General features: G+C 39.5%; 1 protein-coding gene across 1 annotated transcript; it reads left to right on the top strand.

Annotated features, from left to right (window-relative positions):
- Positions 1 to 1,037: 1,037 nt before the first annotated feature.
- On the top strand, positions 1,038 to 17,384 carry EEF1E1 (eukaryotic translation elongation factor 1 epsilon 1; the record flags this gene model as incomplete). Its single annotated transcript, XM_010149889.1, has 3 exons — positions 1,038 to 1,238; positions 9,351 to 9,446; positions 16,722 to 17,384. Coding segments are annotated over 3 exons (438 nt in total), but the record flags the coding sequence as incomplete, so codon positions are not given.
- Between the last annotated feature and the right edge of the window lie 7,645 nt (positions 17,385 to 25,029).

Raw genomic sequence — 25,029 nt, 5'->3', positions numbered from 1 at the left:
TGAGGGCCTTTATGTGGGACTCCCAGAGAAGGACAACAGAGAAAAAGCTGTGTAGTTGCCTTACGCTTTTGTATGTGTTTTTCTTGACTATTTACTGTTTATGATTAGAGTCCTGAATAGCAGCAATACTTGCATTCTTTGGTTGCAAAAGCTTCCTTAATTATGTAACAACCTAACTGGTATTTTAATGTTATTACTGTAACAAATCTGAAAAAGCATGTAACTAGACCTGTCTGTAGCTTCTCTGATGGCCTGTTCAGTGAAAAAATTGAATAGTAGTCAGACTCTTGATACAACTGTAATTAAATATGAACATCGGTGAGCTCCTCTGTGTGGTCAGATACTTCTTAAAAAAAGAGTATTGCATTTTAATCAGTTTCTCTTCTGTCATTTGATGTTATAAATGACTGAATGGGCAGTCTGTTGCAGTGAGTTTCAATTCATTTAATTTCTGACTCTTAGTGTTTCCGTTTCCTTTCTCACAGTTTAACATGTGGGAAAGTCGCTAACAAAGCTAAAACAAGCAGTGTGTTGTGTTGTCCTTCCCTGGTACCAGCGAACTACTAACTTGTGTTAGTTGTATTTGACAATACAACAGTAAGCATGAATAAGCATTTCAGTAAGTCTGGCTACTGCTGTCTGCTCAGAGAAAAATTGGATCCTACTGACTTTACAATACTAAGTGTACTGAATTTGAAAATTAATTAGAAGTCAGTTAAGATTTACGCCAGTGTTAGAATGAGCAGCACTATTTCATGTTAATGTTGGCAGAACTTGATTAATTGGAGGTAAAGGTGTCTTGGTTATACATGTGTTAAACACATTTCTTCTGTAAACACTGAAAATAAACTTGCCCCAAGAGTAAAAAGAGAACATACCTGACTTTTTCTATATCACTACTTTTAGTATGCGTACTCCTAAATTCTGATATATTGCTTTAAAGAGCCTTTTGAGGGGTTATTAAAACAAAAAAAGGCTATTCTATAGAGACTGCTTTTTGAATGAGTTGCTTAGTGTTACGCTTTTTCCTCCTCTAGGTTCCTGTTCTTCAGACGAACAATGGTCCTGGTCTGACAGGATTAATTACCATAGCTGCCCACCTGGTTAAACAGGCTAAGAAAGACCAACTGCTTGGAAGTACTGCAGAAGAGAAAGCTGTCGTTCAGCAGTGGTTGGAATATAGAGTGACTCGAGTAGATGGACGCGCTAGTAAAGAAGATACTAGAATAATTCTGGAGGTAAGGAGTGCTTAGTTACCTTGCTACTGAATTTTGGACTGACTAGACCTTGAAGATTACAGTGCTAATGTGTGTATGAACAACCAATTAATGAGAAAACCCTGTGAATACTCAACAGTATCTTTAAGTACTGACTTTTATTCTGCTTGCTGCTTTTACTCTTATTGACAGAAATATCCCATCAACCTGAAACAGGAGGGAAAACAGCTTAAAACTGTAAAATATATGATGCAGAGCTCCTAGTGTTTTATGGCTGTAATACTGTAAACTACCTAGAGAGTTGCAGATAGTTTAGGGATTGTTCAGTTGTCTGGTCTCTTATTAGCCATGTAAGGCACCAGTTTCTTACTATCTTCATAAAACCTCAGTTATAAACAAGTTGTGTTGTATATCAAGATAACACTGCTCTGATTGTTTTAGGAGCTGTTATTATCGATTTGGTAATTACAGAATACAGGCCATACTTGATGTTGTGGTGTTTGCTCTTGATACCCAAAGGAGTTACCAGGAGTTACCCAGTTCCACAGGGCAGAACTGTGTGTGAAAAGTGAAATCATAAAAGAACCTCTGCAGAACTGCCCTTCACATTGAGCTGCTTTCTGTGGAGGCTTTGGTCTACTCCGCTAAACTTTTCTTGTAGTTTGAAGCTTAATTCCTCTTGAACAGGTGGAAGAAAAAAAGAGAATCTCAAGGGTTCACCCTGTTGTTTGAGCAGCCAGATGGCAGGGAATGGATAGCAAAACTTACTCCATTTTTCTTCGTAGTCCTTGTGACTGGCAATCAGTAGTTTTGCAGTCTCATGGCAGCAGAGCTTGAAGAGAAAATTTGCTTTATGCTGTTAAGCGCTAAGGGCTCTGTTTACTAAGTGTATGTGAAACAGCAGTGAAATTCAGTCAATTTGTAGAGTATTTTTTCTAATTTTGAAAGTATGTTTTCGGTGGAAAGTAGCTGGTGCTCAGCGCTACTGGTGAGTCTGGGTGTAGAAACAGCTTTGTGAGCTGCAAGTTATTAGGGAGGTTGACTTCAGTTGAGACTGGCAGTCTTAATACTTCTGAGTGTTAGCTGTGGTGAGTCTGAGTCAGCTAGAACTGTTGCAGAAACCAAAGATAAACTGAAGTAGTGTTCAAGAGTTAATGCGTTGTGTTACTTTAAATCAAGGAAAGTCTTGCATCTTAAAATGGTGCAAAGCAAAACCTTGTTAGTAATTTGTTGCCCTTCTCAAACTGACAGCCTACTTGATCTTGAGGGCTTGGAATATCATGCCTGCTTTATAAAGGTCAACTTGGTGAAAGCCCTAAAGACCCATTTCTCCCACTTACCCCCAGATAATATGACTTATCTTGATCTCATTGTATCTATGGAATATCTTCAGTCAGTTGAGCGTGACTTTGTTTATATTGCTTCCCTTTTTTTAACATCTCTGGTCTTATTTTCTACGTGCAAAAGCCTTACAGTCACTCTGCAGATACTCGTATGAACGCTGTCTATCCTTTGGGATTTTCAGAACTTGATTGAATGAGGCATTGCCTAACTGGAATTTAACTTCAGGTTTAGCTGTACTTTGAACAGGTGGTATGACTAGCTGGCCCTCAGAGGTCCCTTTTGTCTAATTAATATATATAATACCTGTCGTAAAGTTTTTTTTTAAATGTCATTCGTATTTCGAACGAATCTATATGCTTTTTGTGCCCTTCTACGGTATAAAAAACAAAAGCAAGTTTTCTCACTTGTTATGACAAAATAGATCTGCTCTGGATGGCTTATGTGATGATACTCCATGTGTCTGCAGACAAAGGAGGTATTTGCAGAACTGCAGTTATTAAAACCAGGCATAGAGGTGTGATGATGTCGTGCTGAAGCTGGTATCTCTGTTTTTTCTGTGCTGTCAGTGTTGCTAAGGCTAAAACTGCAATGTACAGAAACAGGAATACATAGGTAGATAAAGTGTTTCCAAAGAAAACAATTTCCCTTCTGAGAAACAATGTCACATAAGGGAGAATACTGGCCTTTAAGTATATGTTAATAGATCCTATGACTTTAACATTTTCCTGTTGATTTTTTTTTGTCCTTAGCAGATGTTGAATGGCCAGAATTTATTTTGACACAGGGCTGCCTGGAATTGTTCCAGCACTAATAATTTCACAGTATAGCAATTAAGATTTTTTTTGTAATTTGTTCTCTTGCCACCATGATTAATCAGAAAAAGATGCAGCATAGCATTAAAGTATACTGTGCCAAAAGGGAGCATGGGTGGAAAAAAAAAAAGGAAACGCTAAAATAGGGAGGCAAGTCTGAGATTGTAGTTTTACAATGTGTCTGGAATACACAATGGCAGTCTTGGGACAGTTGCAGCCTAGAGCTACAATTTATAATAAGCTGTGCCGAAAACAGTTCAGTGACTTCTGCTATAAACTTCAGTCTCCCTCTGTTTAACCCTTAACTGAGGTGATGTGGTTCTGAAAAGCATCGGTAAATAATTGGGTTAATGTTTGTTAATTTGGACAGGAAAGGCTTTCTGCCGGCCTTGAGAAAAATAGGTTCTTAAGTTGTTCTTACTGACGTGTCGACTGAAGCTGTTACTTGGCATGAGAACAATCACGAAGTAGGCAGACCGTCTCAACCATGTTTTTATGTTCATTCAAAGCAAAAGCTGTGCTGTTCAGAACCAGTCAATGAAAGCGGTCTTCGAGTTTTGTTTAACTTTGACTTGAGCTCCTGTACTGGACAAAATAAATGGGAGCAATACCTCTGGACTGTGCTCAGCGGATGTATAGGAATGGTAGCAGTAGCAATGATAACATAATACCCAGTGCATTACGTTAACTTTCTTTTCCATGGGATAAGAGAGTATTTTCCTCTGATGCTTTAAAGCTTTCTTAGTGGTAAATCAAGCTGCATTGGAAAAAAAAAAATTACTGAGTAGTTGTACTTGGTAATTAGTATAGGCTTTTTCTGCTCTGATGGGAAGGAATTAAGAATCTTTATGAAACGCTTGTGCCCCCAAATGTTTACTTAGGTTTTAATGAATTCCATTCAGGAGATTTGAATGTCTCTGACAGCTTTAGATATCCAAAACTTGAGGATTCCTCCTCCCACCTAAATCTTCTTAGGCATGTTTAGAGTAGCTGTGAGCTTGTACTTGAATTCACAGAAAATATTCCACAGAAATATAGAAGTCTGTAGGCTGTGAAGGACAATTATAACCAAGAATTTTTGTGTACTACTTTCAGCATCTCATAGAAAAAATGGTCTGTGATTACAGCTAGTTTTGTCCTAATTTCATGTGTTGTCGGGCTGTCATCATGCAATCCAGTTATTTCTAACTAAGAGAACTTCAATTCTTATTTAATTTGCTTGTTTGAAAAATTAGTTTCCACAAATAAGTAAGCAGGTTAATCCATGCCCAGTCCATGCTGTTGATCCACTGTTCTTGTACACTGTTCTTTCACAGACTTTTAACGGTTTGGGTTGGAAGGGACCTTAAAGACCATCTAGTTCCAACCCCCCTGCCATGGGCAGGGACACCTTCCACTAGGTCAGGTTGCTCAAAGCCTCATCCAGCCTGGCCTTGAACACTTCCAGGGATGGGGCATCCACAGCTTCTCTGGGCAACCTCTTCCAGTGCTTCACCACCCTCTCCGTGAAGAACTTCTTCCTGATATCCAATCTAAACCTCCCCACGTTCAATTTAAACCCGTTGCCCCTTGTCCTGTCACTACAGGCCCTTGGAAAAAGTCCCCCCCAGCTTCCTTGTAGGCCCCTTCAGGTACTGGAAGGGGCTATAAGGTCTCCCCGGAGCCTTCTCTTCTCCAGGCTGAACAAGCCCAATTCTTGCAGCCTTTCATCATAGGAGAGGTGCTCCAGCCCTCTGAGCATCTTCATGGCCTCCTCTGGACTCGCTCCAACTGGTCAATATCCTTCTTATGTTTAGGGCGCCGCAGCTGGACGCAGCACTCCAGGTGGGGTCTCACCAGAGCAGAGTAGAGGGAGAGAATCCCCTCCCTCGACCTGCTGGCCACGCTTCTCTGAATACCGCCCAGGATACGGTTGACTTTCTGGGCTGCCAGCGCACACTGCCGGCTCATGTTCAGCTTTTCATCCCCCAGTACTCCCAAGTCCTTCTCAGGACTGCTTTATATCCGTTCTCCACCAGTCTTGTGCTTGGGATGGGATGCCTACCCACTTTAGCGAGCTTGTTTAAAAAACCTTGCTGGACTTTGACTTCCAGTGTTGACTTCCCTCCCTTTTCTGTTAGCACCAAGATGGTTTTGTACACCTCCAGGAGTAAAAGACGGAATTTTTATTATTTCAGCAATATTTATTATTTTTCTTCTGTGTTTTACAGGAAACTCAGTGTGTTGAATATAATTTTCCAGACCAGGCTTAGCTCGTAGTGTGCCAGTTAGACAGAAAAGTCTCGCATTACCTCTAAAAATATGGCAGTGCCCCAACAACGAAATTCTACTTTTCTTGGATATGGCTGCAGAATCCTTTTCTTGGGTTTTGCGTTGTCAGAGGCTTGCCTGGGGCGTTGTGGGTGCTCAGCTCTTTGTCTTTGCATGGTGTGATATAAAGGCATTCAGGGCATAAATGACCTTAAGGATATTGCTGACTGAAAGGTTGTGTAAGGGCAGGATGCACACCAGCAGTGTGGTGTTGCCGACAAAATATCTACCACGAGGTCAGAGCATGATTAGATGCATGATAATCTTTCTGAGTTGTTGTGAGAAGCAACAGTTACTTATCTGAGCTGCTGTCTCAACGTGCGGTGACTGGAAGGGATTCAGTCGCCTTAATGGATTAATTAGATTACAGACAATTAGCTTGCATACTTAAAAGGTAGTGAGGGACACTGTGAGGTAGGCTAAGTGTGCCATGGATGGGATGTGTTGAGCTGACACTCTACATACAACTGTAAATTGGATTTTTTTTCATAGAAAAGCAAATGGAAATCCATTGGTTATTCCATAAATAATGCAACATCTCTTCTTTCCACTGTTGTTTTTTTTCCCCCCTTCTCATACCCGAAACTGGAATTTGAATTGCTGCAGTTGTTCAGTGTATATTAGTGCATCAGACTGCAGTTACTCCTTAAATACCTGTCTGAAGTTTGAGAAGGGGCTTCCCGAGGGGTTGCAACAATAAGTTCATAGAGTTACAAGCAGCTTTCAAGACTATTTTACTCATTTAATACTGGGATGATATGTACGTAATCAATTTAAGCAGTGGCGTTCAGTACAAGAAGGACAACGAAACGAAGGACAGCTAACAGATCTGAATTTCCTGGATGTAAGAGAAAGTCAAATACAGTTTTGTTTTCATATTTGCATTAATCTCTCCAGCACAGGAACATTAATTCAGTTTAATACCATGGTCACTTAAGGAAGCTTGACTTGCAGGGATTTTAACACAATAAGCTATTAGCCAATAATATAATCATCTGTGGGAAGTATAACCCATGAGGCAAGATGAACTAGATGTGTCTAGTACTCATGGAGGGGAAAAAAAAAAGAGTACTGTGGTGTTTCTGAATTAGCTTGACTTGCATAATGAAATCAGAATCTTTATCTGTATTTTACTTGAGGAAAGTAATGCTCAAAACCAGAATTGTAAACTAACACTGATTTTTATCCAAGACTAAACCATTGTCAAATTCCATTTGCTCAGTTAACTGACTTCATAAAATTTGATAAACCAGAGTAAATAATTGTTTGTGCTGTAATGGCTTACCTTGCCTTTAAAGTTTTAGGATTTTTTAATTGATGAATACTTTGAGTATACACGCACAGTATGTTTAAAGAACAAATGTCTTCTTTGTATGATATTACCTCATCCTGAACAACTGGGCAAACAAATTTCTGCATCCTGAAAATATATAAAACTAAGGACTAGCATGCCGTAATGTCTGTCATGCAGAAATCCAAAATTTTGACCAGGAAAATAATTGCCTTGGTTGTGCTTTCAGAGATAATGCACTTTTTACTTCACAAAATCCCAATTCTGTAGCCTAGACTAAGAAAAAAGGGGTGGGAGGTGGTGGATATAATTTCAGTGGCATTACTTCTCATTACAATCTATGTTGTATTTCTGGTTAATCAAAATGGAAAATGCTGGTCAGAGAATCTGTGTCAGAATAGATTATGACTTTTTTTCCCCTAGTAAACAGATCTCTAGATGTTCTTATTTCCTGCAAGTTTTTTCTTAGTGACATTGCATTTGCCTTTGTGTTGTGTGTGTGAAATTCCACAGAACTGTGGTTGCATGTTTAAAGTAATTTGAGAGCTAACTAAGATGAACAAAGCATCCAACCAGTCTGAAGAAAAGAAGCGAAATAGCCAGGGGCAGATGACCTTACAGAATTTTAACTATGCAGGGGTTAATATTTTTCTCTGATTCGCTCTAATAAAAGAAATCTAAGCAGACATAAGGATGCTTAAATATTTCAGAAGTACAGGATTCCTGTTATTAAACAGTAAGGTGGCATAATGGAGTCAAGCTTGTCAAATTCAAATCCAAGGCCAGATGTCTTAAAGTTTCAGCATTTTATGTGGTTTTTTTATCGTATGCACTGTAGGATATCTCTGTATCAGTAAAACTACGGAACCACAGAACTGCGATATGCTTAAGGCTTAATGACCTTTTTAAGTTGTTCACTAACGGTTAACCCCTTTTCCTTGCCCTAGACTTCTTTTTAAAATAAAAGGTTGCCTCAGAATAGAATGTGACTGTAATTGAGACTGAAAAATTATTTTAGGGACATTTTAAAAAATGCTAGTTATGTTTAAGCTGCTTGCCTTTTTATTTGGGGGGTGGCCTAAGAAAAATGTCAGGAGATTACTGAGGAAAAAGGAGCGTATTTACTGCAAGTGTCTTTTTTTCAACCAGCAGAGGAATACTAATGCAGAGTTTCCAAATCCAAGGAGAAGCTGGTAAACTGTTTTCCTACCCAAAGAATATTGCAAAACTAAAGCTTGCTTATGCTGGGATTAGGGTTAAAGTAGATATTTTTGTTTGCCGTTACTTTCTGTAGAGGGAAGGAGGGGGGAGCAAGGTGCATGAATTAGATGAGAAGTAGGTTAAGAAAAGGAAGGACAGGTGAAGAGGTAGAGCTGATGTGCGGTGCCTGTGTTCTCAGAAGTGGTACACTGGAGAAATGATGAGGCTGTCAGCCTGCTGTTTTCCAGCACAGAATGACAGTAAAAAAAAAAAAAAGCCATGAAAAAGGGTCAATCAGTAATACAGACGTGACACATTTATTCACCAAACCTAATGGAAGCTGCCTACTACCCACCCATGTAGCCTCTGGTATGGAATTGTTGAGAGAAAGAATCTTAAAATGCTGAAGCAGTGCTCTTTTCGTATGGACTTAGGCAGCAACTGAATTGAGAGTCTCAGTCGTTGGGAATTGCTAGCAGTGATTTCAGCATTAATGAGTATCAAGTTTCCAGCATCGAGCTTGAAACACCTTGTCTGTCTCTCACCTCAAAATCCCTTTGTGTTTCCCTGGTTTGCGTTCCAGAACCTTGCTATCAGTTGCACTGAGTCCCAGGGAACAGGAGAAACTGCTGCTGGGTCGAGCGATACACTCTCCTTTGATCATAGGACTGCGTTTTCCACTTAGCAAACGTTAAACACATAACAGCAGCACTTCCGAGTCATGTGCGCTAAGGAAAAGATAATACACAACTCTTGCATTTTTGAGTTCCAGTAACTTGGAGCCAAGAAGAGACAGATTTGAAAGTATTTCTGCAGAGTCAGCTTCATACGTAAAACAAACCACGCTTGTATTTACAGAAATTTGAGTGGACGTGAGGGAATTACGAAGAACTGTGTGCCAGCTGGCTAGCGCTCTGTTTAGAGACCAACATTTAAATTTTATTGAATTCCCACTGTCAAAGAATGCTGAAATTTTAGTTTATTATCGTGACACTCTCTCAAATTTTTTCTTCTTTTAATGTATTTCTCCTTTGCTGAGTTGGGATAAATTAAAGCTGCATTTATTTTACATGCATGGTCTCCAGAGGAAGTTTTCTGTTATTTTTTAACTGTTGCCTTAATATTTTGTCTTCCAAAGTCAGTACTACAGCAGTATAATGTCTTTTTCCTTTTTAGGATCTTAACATACACCTTGAAGATAAAGTCTACCTTGCAAGAAACGTTTTTACCTTAGCAGACATTTTGATGTACTATGGATTGCACCATGTCATGGTAAGTGTTACTTAAATTATTTTTGTATGTACAACTATCATAATTGTTCTTTTTTCTAAAAGACAGTTTATTGTTGTAGAAATTGACGTACTGAATTGATCAGTGACAATTACACAACAAAACCAGAGAGATTTCTTGTAAGAACTTAAAATAAAACTTGGTTTAAGTTGCTATTTTTTTGCTTTTTAATATTATAGCTATGGATCTGTCAAAAGAAGTATATTACCTGTAGTGTCCATAATGCTTTAGTTTCCTCTGTGTAACATATGGAACAAGGATGATACCTATCCCTGTGTTTCCAGGTATGAGGACCTGACTGCTTACAGAGCTACATGGGGAAATAAATAAATGAAACCAAAAGGGCATGTCAGAACTGAAAGTACCAACCTTGTTAGTACTGGGGAAATGCTACTGGTGCTGTGAAAGATGAAGTTCCGGAAGTGTGAATGCATATAAAAGTGTCAGCCACAACAAAATGTCATTCGTGTTTCAAGACTTAAGACTTGGTAACATACAGAATATGAAAATAACATGGAGAGCTGGCGCTTAGGAGATAAAAACCCAAAGTTAGTACTGAGTGGAGATGTTGAGATTCTTCCTAGCCAGCTCAGGATTTACTGTGAAGTGCTTACAAATCATTGCACCTCACTTCTGAACCCCAAGGGGTAATTAAAGATGAAGCAGTAGAAGCTATTTGTATTTCAGTGGCTGAAATGTGATTGTAATGAGCTGTCCTTCTCTGGAGCAAGTACTACTGAACAAACCAAAGGCCTTGGACAAAAAGGTCTGTTAAATTCTTGGGAGAAGATAAAAATCGGTCAGTTTTCCTTTAGAATATCATGGAGTGGCTAATCAGAAAAAGATGCCTCTGACAAATGCATGGGTGTTTGAGAATAATCAGTGAATTCAATCAACTAGGTGAATGGTTACTTTATACACGTTAAATTGGGGTTCTGGGAGAAGAGCACAGCAATGCTGCGCTTTGAAAGGGAGACTGGGGCGGTGGGTGTCAAGTAATAAAATGCTACCAAAAAATAGTAGAGAACTTGTGTATACATCTTGACTGTCCGGGAGTAAAATTTCAATGAATGAGCATCATGCAGAGGAGAGGGAGGGAAGGGAAGCTTCATTTCATAAGGCTTTTGAAAACATGTTAGAGTAAGTCACTTAGAATTAATTCTATTTGCCTTGTAAAATATCTTAAGTAGTAGGATAGATGTGTTGACTAGAGTGTCAGAACGAGTTACCTTTCTCGTATGATATGCAGACATAATCAAAATGTGCAAGTACTTCATAAAACATGACTGCATATGCTGTAGGAGAGGACAAGTTCAAATGAGAGATTTTTTTTTTTTTTTAAACTTAGGCAGGGGAAAATCAAGCACGTTTTAAATTTAGAGTTTGCTCTAGAGTAGACCACCTAATCAAGAAGATGATACAAGTTATTGCTTTGGGAAATAGAACAGATGGTAAAAACAAATGACTTGGTGCTCCTGGGTGCCTCCAACCATCCAGACACTAGTTGGGACAAGTGTGTAGTACATCTGTTTCTGAAAGGTTTGATTTCATGGAAGATCATTTTCTGAATCAAAAAGGTGTAATGGGGTGTCTATCCTAAATAAAGAGGAAATTCTAGAAGCCTGCTAGCTAGGAATTACATGTAGTTTGATGGTTTCAGAACTGATTCATATTAGTACCTAACTACAGAGGTGTAAGATATTAAACTGTAGAATCCTGTGATGATGATTGTTTCCTGCAATGGGAAGAGAGTATGTCCAGAACTGCTTCTCTGCCCTAAGCTTCGAGGTGGTGCAGGTGGGGAAAGCTGCTGTGTGTCTTAATGTGATGTGGCTCAGGGAAGCAGTTTGTCAGGTCCACCGCTGTTTCAGCTAAGCCTAGTGCAAAATATCAGTACATGTTTCCTACAATCCTGGAAGAGAGAACACAGAAATGAGGGAGGGAGGGAAACCCACAGTTCTTGCTGCCCATCAAGGTGTTTAGGTAATTGATCTGAAAGTCTTACTGATAATGACCTTTAGAATTAATCTCTCTGCTTTTGATAGACTAACAATTGTATGCTAACACAGACATTAGGGTAGAATACTCTTAGTGACGTACCATGATTATCCTGGATGAGCAAAGTATTATTAAAACTTTAAAAACCTGAGGCACACTTCATTGGAAAGGTTTTGAAGACCACCCAATCCTATTCTTCACTTCTTCACCTGTGGTTTCATCTTCCTTTCTTTATGTTTCAGTATACAGATCATATATCTTGGTATCCCTCCCCTCCTCCCACCTTTGTTTTGCCCTTCCCATTGTCCAGGGGGAGTCTGGAACTTGATTCTTCACTGTCCAGCCTCATCCATTGGAACGTACTGAACAGTTTGTCTGCTGAACAGCAACAACGTTCAGTTTTGCAGTTCTATGTACCTTTCTTTCATTCTTCCTCTTCCTTCTGGTTATCTTAATAAACACAAGAGTATTAGGTGTTTAAAAATCCATACTGTGGGAAAGGATTTAGTGTTTTAATGGGAGACAGTCAGATTCACAGGTGGTGTTCCTGGTTTCTTGCAGGCTGAGTCTATTAATTAGAAATATACATCTGTAATAATGGGGCTGGAAGTAAATTGTATATATTGTTGTTCTGCCTCACAATGCAGGTCACAAACATCCCAAAAGTGTAATGCTTAATACTAGCTGTCTTAAATGAGCTTTTTCGAGTCAGTGTGACTCTACATATTGTCATATGTAATTCTGTGTGTCCATGTATCCAATATAAATACTGTTTTCTTCAGACAATTTGATTACTTAAATACGTATGTGGATAAATTATGACAAACAATGAAGTTCTACTAGGTTAAAGCATGGATTGCCAAGAAAACACGGATTTGGAAGCATTGCTTGAGGATAGCTCAGGCAATCAGTAAGCATTAAATTCCCCCTCTGGTAATGAATTTGCTTTCATATGTTTCTTTGTTTAAAATAAAAGCTTCCCTATGTTTTTATTCTTAAATAGAACTGGGCTTGTCCTGTTTGAAAAATCCTTAAAAGGAAAAATGAGCAGGAAAGTTGATCTGTTCCTATACTTCAAAAATTTTGTCAGAACCAAAGAAGTAGTCTCAAATGTACATGTCTGACTTGAAAATTTCTTTAATAAGGTCTAGAAAATAACTTGTGGGTGAAATTTATATCTGCAGATGGAAGAAGCCTCGGTCAAAATTTCAGGGTCAAATTAAGTACAAAGCAAAGTAAGTTTTTCTCCTCGGGTCAGAACTACTAATACTGAACTGTAATGAGACTGAATAACAATACATTTTCCAGTTAACTTTTTTGCCATCATGAACATGCCCTGTAATAAACATTGCCACGAATTTTCGTCAATATTCAGTGATATGCTGCTTATCTGAGTACTGGGATAACAGGCTTTCCTTCTAAAGAATGATGCTAGAAATGGTACTTTAAACTGAATTATGAAAAACGGTTCTTCTTTAAAGAAAAGATTTAATTCTCAGCGTGTTCCTTTAACAGCAGAAAATTAGTGAAAACTATGTGAAAGTACATATATTTTATGAAATACTAATTCAGCTGGTTTTGTTGGGGGTTTTTTTTGGTGGGTTTTTTTTCTTATTCCCTCTTAGCCAAAGGATAAATTTTGAAAGTGAAGTATCCTTTTCTTGATGCTGAAGAACTTCAGATGTATGCAGGTATTTTTAGACTTCCCCTGCACATGCAGGGTGTGGGAATGGGAATTTGTTTCCATCCCCATTGCTGTTGAAAGCAAATATAACTAAAGTTTCTGTATTTATAAGGCTTCTATAAACTCTTCCAGTTGCACTGTGTGATGACCACCTTGGTTACCCTTTGAGCTTTGTGGTAGAATAAGACTTTTTTTTTTTTTTTCATGACATTAAAAAAAAAAAGCCTGTCAAATTGAGTGTCTGCTTCTTTGCTATTAAAATAATTGCTTTAATAGCAAATAATTATTCTAACAGCAGAACAGCAGCCTTTCTTAACTTGGGGGAATTATCTAATTTAATGAGGAAGAACAGAAAATACCCATCTAACAAAATGTTGTAAAAAAATGCCATGGAAGTGATCTCTAAACAATTAACCTAAGAGTTATGTTCCAAGTAAAAAGTAGAGCATGCCACAAAGTGCTTTTAATATATTTCACTGATAGAGTACATTATGTAAATAAGTAAAAAATATCTTGCTTCTTGTTGTGCCTAGAGTACAAAAAGGGGTTTTGTTATTAGAGTAGCTGTCTGTTTTGCCCTTCAGATGGTTTTTTTTCCACTATGCTAACAGAATGGAGGTTTCCCAGATTTTATTTTTGATTTACATCAGAGAAATGTGAAGATTGAGAATTATTCAGTATAAAATTATGGGGGAGAAAATACTGTGTCTGCTGCAAAATCAGAAGTTCAGGTCTGCATTTTCGTAACTAAGTGCTTACCCATTACAGACTTTGAGAAAGGGTATTGTAATTACAACTTTAAGTATAAAACACTCATGGAACTTAGTATTTTTAGAACCTGCTCATACTTAAATACTTTTCTTCACATCCAGTAATTTTTAGATGGTGTTAGGGTATACATGTTGCTCTCTTCATGCTCCGTGTTGCTTTATAAATGGTTCTACAGCTTCATACCAAGCACCAGCTTCCAACTACCGTTAATTATAACAAACTGCAGGTGATGAAAAGCATCTTCTCCTAAGTGGTACTGTGTGGTGGGTTTTGTCCTAAATATACTGTACTTGCAGAAGCTCGGGCAGTTTGTGAAGCACTCGGTGTTAAATTTTAAGAGCTTCCACCTTTTGTTTGTAATGCCTTTAAAAATCCTGGAGGTTTTCCCCCTCATTAGTGTTATTGTCTTCCACTTGGCTAATGCTGATTAAACTCCTCTGTTTCTAGCTCAGCAAAATAATATGTGGCTGTGCTTTAATCGATTTGTCTGTGCACTTCTGTCAGACTATACAGCTATAAGAATAGCGTTTACATTTCCACACCAGCAGCAAGAAAAGCAGATTTTCTCCTACTGCCTGAACTGGGGTTCACAACAGTTCAAAACTGCGTAAGTTTTTGTGGAAATACACGTGCAGTGCTATGCTTGTATTCTGGCAGGTGAGTTCTGTAGGAAGAAGAGCTACTTGGGTTTAGAAGCAGCTGCAAGAGCTTTGCTTTTCAATTGTTACCACTGTTACTATGCTCTTAACTTACCATTAAGAGAGCTTTAATGGTGTGAGGCATTGGTTTAGAATTACTTCCTGCAACTCCTTGAAATTCTTCTTCCTCAGTATCTTCCCAATGGTTCATCTAGTATATATCCTTCTTTTCTTTTTACCTCTACATGTTTAAAGCTTTCCAATTCTAAGCCAAGGGCTGGGCTGGGCTGTGTGAGAGAACAGTAAGGAGAAGCAGCAGATGTCATGGCCATCACTTGAAATCAGAAGGGCTGGTGATGTGTCAGGAGGTGAAATTCAACACAAGACTCTAGTTTCGAACGCCAGTTTTTCCACTCGTGCAGCTGAGTAAATGATTCCATGAGTCTATGACTGCTGGAACTTACTTGTTTCCAGCTGTCCTGTGCCCAAGGTATCATTTGCAATGAACCTGCATTACCCGTGAAATCTGGTGTCTGTAGAACAAGGCATAAGGAATATGCTGTCTGGAAAGCTTTTGAGGATGGGATTAGCCTTGATTAGCTTTAGAAGTCTAAACAGGAAAAAATATTAGGCATGTGCAGTGATTTGTCTGTTAAAACTATCCTCTACAGGCATGCACTTTTTCATTGACTGTGGGTGTTGCTGAGATGATGGAGTTAAGCTTGATGGCTGCCGTAGCGAACTGAAAACGAAGTGAGGTGAATCCCACGCTGGTCGGTTTAAGTATTGGTGAGGTACGGCGGCTAAAATTGGTAAGACAGGGCGGCTCACGTGAAGATCACGTTTTGCTCCGGATGCAGTTTTCGTAGTTGTAGTAGGCTAAAGTGAGGAAACAGATTACTGTCTAAACTGATAAGTTAACTTCATTCCAGAGGAATGAGGAGACCTGGAACTGCTAATTAAGGAATGATAATGCAGGTGATGCAGCATGGGAATAGTTCTTCTGCAGCTGGTGTGAAAGGCTCTGAAAGAATAAGAGTTTGCAGTGAAGCTTTGAGGCTGTTGCTGACTTGACCTTAGAAGACTTCATAGAACCCTAGAATGGTTTGGGTTGGAAGGGACCTTAAAGACCATCTAGTTCCAACCCCCCTGCCATGGGCAGGGGCACCTTCCACTAGGTCAGGCTGCTCAAAGCCTCATCCAGCCTGGCCTTGAACACTTCCAGGGATGGGGCATCCACAGCTTCTCTGGGCAAAGGTATAGTTAAGATCTGTAATTGTAGATGACTTTATCTGAGCCACCCTTCTGGTAAAAGTAGGCTTGGAGCTGTTGTGATAGCTGGAGTTGACTGATCTTGCAGCTGTTTAAAGCTGGGTTAATGCTGCAGCAAGTGACTCTGCTGTTGACTTGAGAACTCTGAATAACAGGACCTCAGACTGCAGGAGTAAGCAATAATATGTTTAATGTGGTTATGAAGTAGGGACGGGTTTACAGTTTGTTTTACTGTAGTAATTTGGGTCACACCATTGCTGTCTTATGTCATGATTGCTATCGTGAGCTATCGCACCTGAACAGGTAAGTATTAAGCTGTGCTGTTTCTTAGTAACTATAGTATGACTATTGCTTAAAATCAAAAACAACTCTTGTGTTTTCTATCCAGGTTGAAATTGCCCCCAAAAAACACCTTATTCCTCTACTTCTAATCACCTTGATATACGGAGTAGTTGCTGCCTGTGAGGCAAGACTGCCTGCTAGATTAATGGGAAAACTTGTGCATGTTGTGGAACTCATCTCTCTGCCTGTGTGTCCTGTCTCCCATTCCTCCCTTCCTCCGCCCCCCCCGGCAATAGTTTATGCTAACCCCACGAATAGATAGATGCATTAAATTCAAGCAGGCTAGTGCCCTTTTGCTGCTCTTTATCATACAAATGTGTATTCCACCCTCCAGGTCTGTTCATTTGGGTAAATTAAAAGTAAATAGACACTTTGGGCTGTGAATTTTAATATGTGAAATTAAGATGGAATGCTGCTGGACTGTGAGAACTTCTTATGTGAACTGAAATCAGCTGTAAAGCTATCCACTTTTATTTTACCTCACCACGTGTCACGACAGTAACAATTGCAGTGCCTTCTATTATTGGTGCCTTGTGTTTCTTCCCCTTGCAGGTGGAGCTCACAGTGCAAGAGAAGGAGAAATATCTTAACGTGTCCCGTTGGTTCAACCACATTCAGCATTATCCAGGTGTCCGACAACATCTGTCTAATGTCATCTTTATCAAGAACAGATTATACACTAATGCTCATTAAGGAAAATCCTAATGTCATGTTGGAAGGGTTTTTGGGAGTTCAGAAGTTACACTGTCCAAAACCACTAACTTGCAAATACTGGTTTGTAACCTTCTGTATGTGAACCAAAACTGTTAATGCCTCAAATAATACAATTGCATTGAATTGCTGTTGTTCCTTCAAGAGTTTTAACTAGCTACAGAATTGTATCATGTATCTGATTAAATGCAACTATGGTGGAAAGATGGAAATGGAGTTGTAATTCCCTATTTTTTAAAAAGGAAAAGTTCTTTCAATTAAACATTCAAGTGTAATTACATGGTCTTTGTAGGAAAGAATTACTTATTTTCCTTCAATTATTCACTCCTTTTGCTATTTATTGAATTTTTACATGTGTCCAACCTTATTTTCATTTTATTTTCCATGGATGTTTACACTAGTTTTGTAAAAGTTAAGAGCTATATTGTGTGCCAAGGATGTGAAAAAGGGAACATGCAAATGTTACAAAGTATTTATGTGACCGAATAAATTATTTTAAAACTGTAGTCTTAATTTGGCTGTGGAACTTTTTAATTTTCCTTCGGTAAGGAAAATTATTTTTTTAAAAGGTTAGTTCACTTGCTACTTCATTTTGTGGTATATGGACTTTTTCGATTCCAGAAGTATTTCCTTTCAAACTGGGTAGCAAAGCCAATCCAATGTGTTCCAAGATTCTGCATCTATCTCGCTTGATACGGTATTTCCACACACGTAGAGATGCAAGTCTCGAGATACAAACAAACCAAAACCAACCAAACACACCTCCCCCACCCCCATCTTAAGGTAATAAGGAGCTGGTCTGTCAAGTTTGCTCAGTGTTTCAAAGTTTGGTTTACCACCAGAGGCGCCGCTGTCGAGTCAGGCGTTTGGACAGGTCATTTCACTGAAGGACGTGGTCCCTCCATTTTTATTTTTAACAAATTTAAATGTGCTAGCATAATGCCCTGAGGCTGTGTCTGTATTGGCAATTACCTCCTGCACAATTCAGTTCACATTTCCTTTACAGCACCAAAAGAGACACAAACTTACTGTGTTACTTTAATTGATAAATTTCTGTGTTGGTTCCGACAGCAGTGTTCAGCAAGCCACTTCTCAGTCGTATGTTCTTTTGTCTTAACTTGTGTGCTGCCTTAGGAGCCTCCTACCCAGTAAGGTAGATACAAAGATATCTTTGGATAGTTGGGTGTGTTTGGCATTACAGGGCCTTATGAAAAAAGTAGGTAGGTAATGAGACGAGATAATTAAAATATATCCTAATGCATAGAAGGATGGAAGAAAATTGCATGATTAAGCTTGACTTGGGCAATTCTAGGCTCTCTAATAGGTGTTTTCTGTATATACATAATTTCCTGAGAGGCTTTACAGGCACAGAGTGTTACTTTTAGGAATCTCTTACATGGTTAAAAAAAGAAAAATATTCTTACTTGGTTTGAAAAAGTTCTGATTGCTTCCCAGGGGCTTAATTCTCAGCTCCTACTCTTTCTCCTGTTACTCTTGTTCCTTGTTTTTTAGGAGCAGGTCTTGTGTACTTTGTTGTGGAGGTCTTGCTGACATTTTGAGATCTGTTCAAGAATTGTGCCTTCAGTGCGAATGCACATTGGAAACTCCGTACCCCAAACTTTGCATTTGACCACCACAGGGCTTCAAGTTTTTACTGCCAGTAAAAACTTACTCAGGTATTTGTTACCTAGTAGTGAGTGAGTTTGCTTTTTCCCTCCAGTTATGGCTGGAAGCAAGTGACAATGAGACTGAGAAAAATACCTGCACTTCTGCTGAGTTCTGCTCTAACGAACAATTTTTGGTTTCTGAAGGGAAGCACGACTGCGAATTACCACAGTTTGGAGAGGATTCGCATTCCTCTTACAGACTGTTTGTTTTTATAAATGCTATTGCAAACAAGAATGATTTAAGTTTTCTAAAGTGTACGTGCAAGCCTTCATCCTTGGAAATAGCAGCTTATGTTACAGCTGAGAACACTGAAACGGAACCGGCGCTGACAATACTGCTGAATGCAGAACTGGCATCTCTTCGGAGAAGTTTTGTAGGGATGAGGCTGCAAAGCGTCTTTTTTTTTTTTTTTTAAATCCCAAACAGCCACCGTTTCCAAGTGTTGGGATTTCTCAAGGTGGCTACATGCTACCGCTGCAGTATCCCCTAGCCTCTTGTGCCAGTTTTATTTTCTCTGGTGTAGAACAAGTGTGTGACTTGCTGCTGAAATGTTTGTAAAAAAAATTGTTCAGCTAACAGGAAGATGAAATATTTAGAAGCAGGTTAGTAAAATTTAACTCTGTACTATCTAAAAGGCATTTGGTCATTGTCATATGGTGACTTGAGCATTTCAGTTTTCTCTCCCCTGCATGGAGAAATTTAAGGGGGTAGAGGGTTAAAAGCAAAGAAGGATGACTTGAGACTTTGCCTGTAGAGAGATGACGGAGAAAACCAGATGTTATTGATTTCTTCTGCTCTCCTGTCTGTCTAATGCCTTTTGATCATCAAGAACACCTAAATCTCTAAAAAAACTTCTGCAAAATTATAAAAATGTAGCTTGGTCTACGTGAGATTGTGAGAGGTACATTTCTACGATGATGCTTCATGTTAACTTGCAGATGCTGTGTAATGTACACGAGCTCTCAAATTAACATTGATGGTCTGTGTGAAGAGTGTGCGTGGGTAAGTGTTCTGCGGTTCCTAAAGCTCCTACTGGTTGTCTTTCTGCTTCTGTAATATCTTATTATACCTTCACTGAACATCGGTAAACATGACTTTCCTCCCTTGCAACCCTCTTAAAATTTCGGTTGCTGAAGGGCACAGTAAATACTGTGATGTTGTTCTACTTTTGTTTCTTCGCAGTTTGATGATGATGATGGCCACAGTGATGCGTGGAATTTATTTTCGCGGCATTTCATGAACAGTGACACTTTCATTTGTTAGTGTTATCTCATGATTGCAGTATTATTATTTTGCATAATTGTTCTATCTAATTTATTCAAGGGGCCTGACATGTTATGGTCTTTTAAGTATGTGCCTCAAGGAGTTGAGGTTGTTGCCATATGGTGAGATAGTGCTGCATGACAACCTTTCAGCAACTGAAGAATTCAACAGTGAAATAAGTTTGATAATTGTAAGTGTTCAGGGGGGTCTGACACTTTCCCCTTTGACTTGTCTTTTTCCCCTTGATGCCAAGATGACCACTGCTTGCTGACAAGCCAGGTTGAAACAGGTGTAATTCTCTCGGGGCAGTTCTTGCACTGAGACTTATAATTGGGCAGCAGTGATTTATAGAAAAATCCAGGTATAATATGGGATTACAGAAGAGTGAGTAGGAACGAGAAATTTGAGATCATCTGTGTTAACAATGGACAAAAAAACCCAAAAATCCTAGTTCCAGTTTAGACCTGGCTGCTAGGAAAACCTGACTCTTCTGATGGAACTGAAGTGTAGGCTTTTCCGCAGCAAACCTGAAGAATTTTTGTTATGCTAGCATAAATGTGCAACACGCTTTTTGTTGAGTTCCTTTTGTGCCAAACTTGTTGGCATCCCAGTTTTCCACACAGAAACCAAGTTTAGGGGATACCACTTCTGGTTAGCCATTGAAGCAGTCCAATCATGCAAGTTTTGTTACCTTCCTTCGCTGCCCACCCACAGGACGTTCTTGTTTTCAAGAGATTCGCACCTATTGGATAGCCAGAGATTCTTTAGGTAGAATGTGTATCATCTGAACGGTGAGGTCTCCTAGCTAGCATCTTAGCTGTTTGCCTTTAAGAGGTGATAGTTTTACATCCTTATCTTTTTCTTTATAATCCTACTCTGTAGCCTACCCCACCCTCTTAATACATTTTTAAACTGAAGCAGCCCTTCTCCCAGGAATTTCTTACTGCCATCTGATTCTTTGGAAGAACACAGGCCTAGAGATTGGGAACTTATTTTTTTGTAAGGTAAATCTTAAATTTCCCAATAGGTGTTACAGCTCATGGAAGTATCTTGACAAAATTCTTCAACTTCTCTCTCTCAAATATATTTATTTCAATTATAATTATAGCTGATGGAAGAGTAATCTAGGCTCTTCAGCATGGGTGTGCATCCTGGGTTACTAGCAGGGAGTTGAGACTAAGGTTTAAAATGGACATGAGTAATCTGCAGCTCAAGTAAGACACTGATGTATATTAACAATTTTATATAAAAACGTGAATTAGAAGTGTTGATGTGGGTTTATCCATGTAGTAAAATACACCCGAGTAACGTTACAGATGAGAGCTCTAGAACTTGGGTACCTTAGTCTCCCTTTGGTTGAAAAGCAATAGATGATCAAAACTGCTCCTCAGTGCTGTGGATTTGGAAGAGATGAGGACAAATTACTTAAAAAGATACTAGCTGAGAGATGAAAATGAAGGAATAGATACACCCATAAAATCATTGTCAAGGAATACAGCATAAGCTCTTCTGTTCAGAGGTCTGGTTCGTAATCTTTCTGATCTGATAGGATCTTCCGTTTGCATTTCTGCAGGTGATTTGTGGTTTGTCTGCTACATGAATAGTTGGAAATAGAGACGTTACCATGATTTTTCTCCAAGTAAATTTGCCTTGGTATGGCCACAAATTGATTTCATAATTTTATGTATATACAGAGACTTGGATGTAATTTTTTTACCTCCTTTTTTATTTGTTTGGTTTTTTGTTTTGGTTTGGGTTTTGTTTGGTTTGGGGTTTTTTGCTAGGAAGAAGGATCTGTAGGCTGCTTGGTGGTTTTTTTTCCTTTTGGTTTTCAAGCCTATCACTTCTTTTAATCTTTGGTGTTTTTCACGGTCTTTAACTTCAAAGTGTAATTGCAACAGTGCAGCTGCTTAATGGATTAATACATTTAATATTTTCCCCCTAAGAGCAGTATTTCTTCTTTGCATCTATAATTGGATCGCGCTGCTGCTGTCCCTGAAGGAAACGTCAGGTTTCGTGTTCACCACACACCTGAGCACATGCTTACTCACTTGGTAAATCCTAATTTTTCTTCTGGGGTTAAAAAAAATGAATTGTATTTCACACGTTTTTGTGCTTGAATTGTATTGCAGAAGACGGGTGAGGGGAGATGCCATCACGCGCCTCTGCCGCGCCAAGCTTTCAGATTCAGGCTGGGTCTTTGTATCCCACTGCTGCATGCCTCGAATGCTTCATGTACAGTACTTCAGAGCCCAACTCCAGAGCAACTTATAACGATACCACAGATTTGGGTGGGGACGGATCTGTTTTGCAGTGAGAATTACTTGTTGCTGCTCCGGAGTTCCTGCAGGCATGTTCTCTCTCTTTTCCGTGCTGGTAGTGACTACAGCATCCCGTCTTTCACTCTGCAGGCGTGTGGGAGGTGAGTAATTTTTCATCCTTGCTGCATCGGAAGGATTCCCCTTTCCCCTCCCACGCTACCTTGGCCCCTTTAGGAAGATTTTCGTCTATTAAACTTTCCCTTCTCTGTTGGAAGAACTAAACCTTTTTCAGGGTTTCCAGGCTGGTGATCTAATTTGACAGCTCGTCGGTGATGTCTATTCCACTTCAAAGAGGCAGGTGGCCTCGGGCTAGCCAGCTGCATTGTGGATTCTGCAGATTTGGCTTGCTGTTCCTGCTGGGTGTCATCTGTCTTTTTAGTCTTGCGGTGGATAATTTTTGTCCTCCCCAGCATCATCTGCCTGAGCAGTTTCTGCCTGGCAGGCCTGTCCGTCCAGGTTAAGCATCAAATACCGTAGCCGCGCGGCTAATCTGATGAGGCACTCCTCCAAACAGCGCAGCCCCGGGCCTGCTTTGGCCAGCGTCGGCATCGCGGCCTGCAAACTTCCAGCCATCACGACCGTGGTCTCGGTCTCCCATCACGAGTGCAGCCCACGGACTTAAGTCTGCTGGCGCAAAGTACAGCCCCCGCCCGGCCCTCTTAAGGGCCGTCGCTCCGATTCCTCCCGTCTCGGCAGACGTCTGCCTCAACAGGTTTGGGCTTCCCTGCCTGTTGCCAGCATTTGACTCGGACACCGCCACTTGGATGACACAATCCTTTAGTGGATTGCCCTCGCTAGACAGCCTGTGGGGGAAATGACAGGACTCGGCACCTTCATCCGAAGATTTTGCAATTCAGAGTGCTGCTAACACTAATGGGAAGCGGCAGGGTGATCCCTAAAAGAGAACGCGGGTTCCATTGCACGGCAGAAGTGACAGAGGTTGTTTAGCCTATCTTCCAAAAAAATACATGATGACTACATATGTTGATTTTCATGCCCCGAGCCATAGCTATTTCCATGTTTTTGTGATTTGATGACTACTTCCTTCCAACTGACAGGTTAGGGGCTCCACAAGTATTGTCTTTTTATAGCCGTCACTTCTTCAGGTCCTCCTCAATTTTTTAAAATACATTTGGAGAATAAGCTTGACGGGGCAGTCAGAGTATCGGGGGAAAAAAACAGGCATAAATGCAGCAAATAAAGCATATTCTGTAAAAAAAAAAAAAAAAAGCCCACAGTTATTCAAACAAAGGAGAAATGGTTTCAGGACAGTAGTCCCAGAAAACGATGCACTTAGCTGTCACAGGATTTGCCCTTGTCGCAGTCCCCTAATTCCGAACCTGACATTATTCATGATGTAAAAAATCTTTCCTAGAAATGCAGTAGTTGCAAACCCCCTTCACCACAGGATTTCCTCCTTAGCAAATAAAAAGATTGCTGGAGTGTAGGGCTTAGGGGGGAAATAACTTGTCTGGGAGAGAGACTTGGAAACGACTGGAACGGGGCTAAAATTAACGTTTGAACAATCCTACCCCTAATTATTAGTGATCATCAAGCCAGCTGGAATATCCGCCGGATATTATTAATATATGAGCACCAATGTAATTTACGGGTGATTGTCAACTGTTTACGTGCTTTGGATCCAAGTGGAAAAATGTAAATATTATCCTATAGGTTTCAAGAGATGATTACTTTATGGGGAGAAAAAAATATGTGAAAGGGAACAGTATTTTTTAATAACGATTCTTATCTCTACTAATTATTGCCCATTTAACATAATATTTACAGGCTAAATAATAGTGGTGCGAAAAACTATTTTAGATTATTTATTTATACTGAATTTAGTAATAACTTCAGTTGAAGTGTTGAACACTTCCCAGTGTAAGATTCATTTTATTATTTAAGCGGATTTTAACCATATTTTAACTGGTTTGGGAGGAGATTGTTTCAACAAGACCAATTCACTCATTTTGAAGGCTGTGTTTAAAACACTACATGTATTGTCAAAAAAAAAAATCATAGTGATTTCAGTGAGCAGTTTCTGAGCTTTGATGTTGAGACACAGTTTAATAATAGGGTCATTTTTTCTGTTTGCTGTAATAGCTTCACACAGTAAAAAAAGTCTTTTTTTTCAATTCTTTTCTCAGTCAGGCAACTGCTCTTACTTATAAAAGCTGTGCAGGGTAAAAAATAGGCAGAAGTAATTTCTAACAAAGAAATACATACTACTTCTGTTTTCTACTGACAAAATAGTAATTGTTCCAGCTAAACATATCCTTTCAGGTATTCCGGGTCAGGATGCTGTAGGTTGCAGCAGGGGTCCAGTTCTCCACTGACCGTACAAAAGCACCAAGCCGTGTCATATGTATTGCAAGTAAGAAGGATGTGTAAAAAACAAAAACAAACACCCAACAACCAAACTATAGATGCAATGACCCAAATAATGTTCAAGCTTTTCCAAAGGTTATTGAGTATATGCAGCATGGGAAAAAGAAAAAAATCCCAAAATATACTGTACTTTATGGGGGGGGGGTTTTGGGGGGGGGGGGGGGTAGGTATAATAAAAATATCTTGACACTCTCAAATGGTTTTGAAAAAAATTGTATAGGGATTTTAAGTTTTGGGGCGGCTTTTTTCTTTTTTTTTTCGCAATAGTTCTAAAATAGACGACTGCTTTTGATTTCTGTGGGCCAAGGCCAACCATTTACTATGCATGTTTGCTACACCCAGAAGCCAGCTGGTTTATCCGAATGTCTCTTCCCCTAAAACAACAACAACAAAAACCCAACAAAAAGGCAAGCCCTGGGGGGTTTTGGTGGTTTTGGTTGGTTGGTTGGTTTTGTTTGGTCGGTTTGCTTTGTTTTTTCAGAAGCGCACGGCGCGAGCCCAGAGGAAGC

The sequence above is a fragment of the Eurypyga helias genome, unplaced genomic scaffold (genome assembly GCF_000690775.1).
Source record: "Eurypyga helias isolate BGI_N326 unplaced genomic scaffold, ASM69077v1 scaffold30394, whole genome shotgun sequence".
NCBI classification, from domain to species: domain Eukaryota; kingdom Metazoa; phylum Chordata; class Aves; order Eurypygiformes; family Eurypygidae; genus Eurypyga; species Eurypyga helias.
Note: the sequence above shows the minus strand (reverse complement) of the source record. Positions and strands in the feature narration are given on the sequence as shown.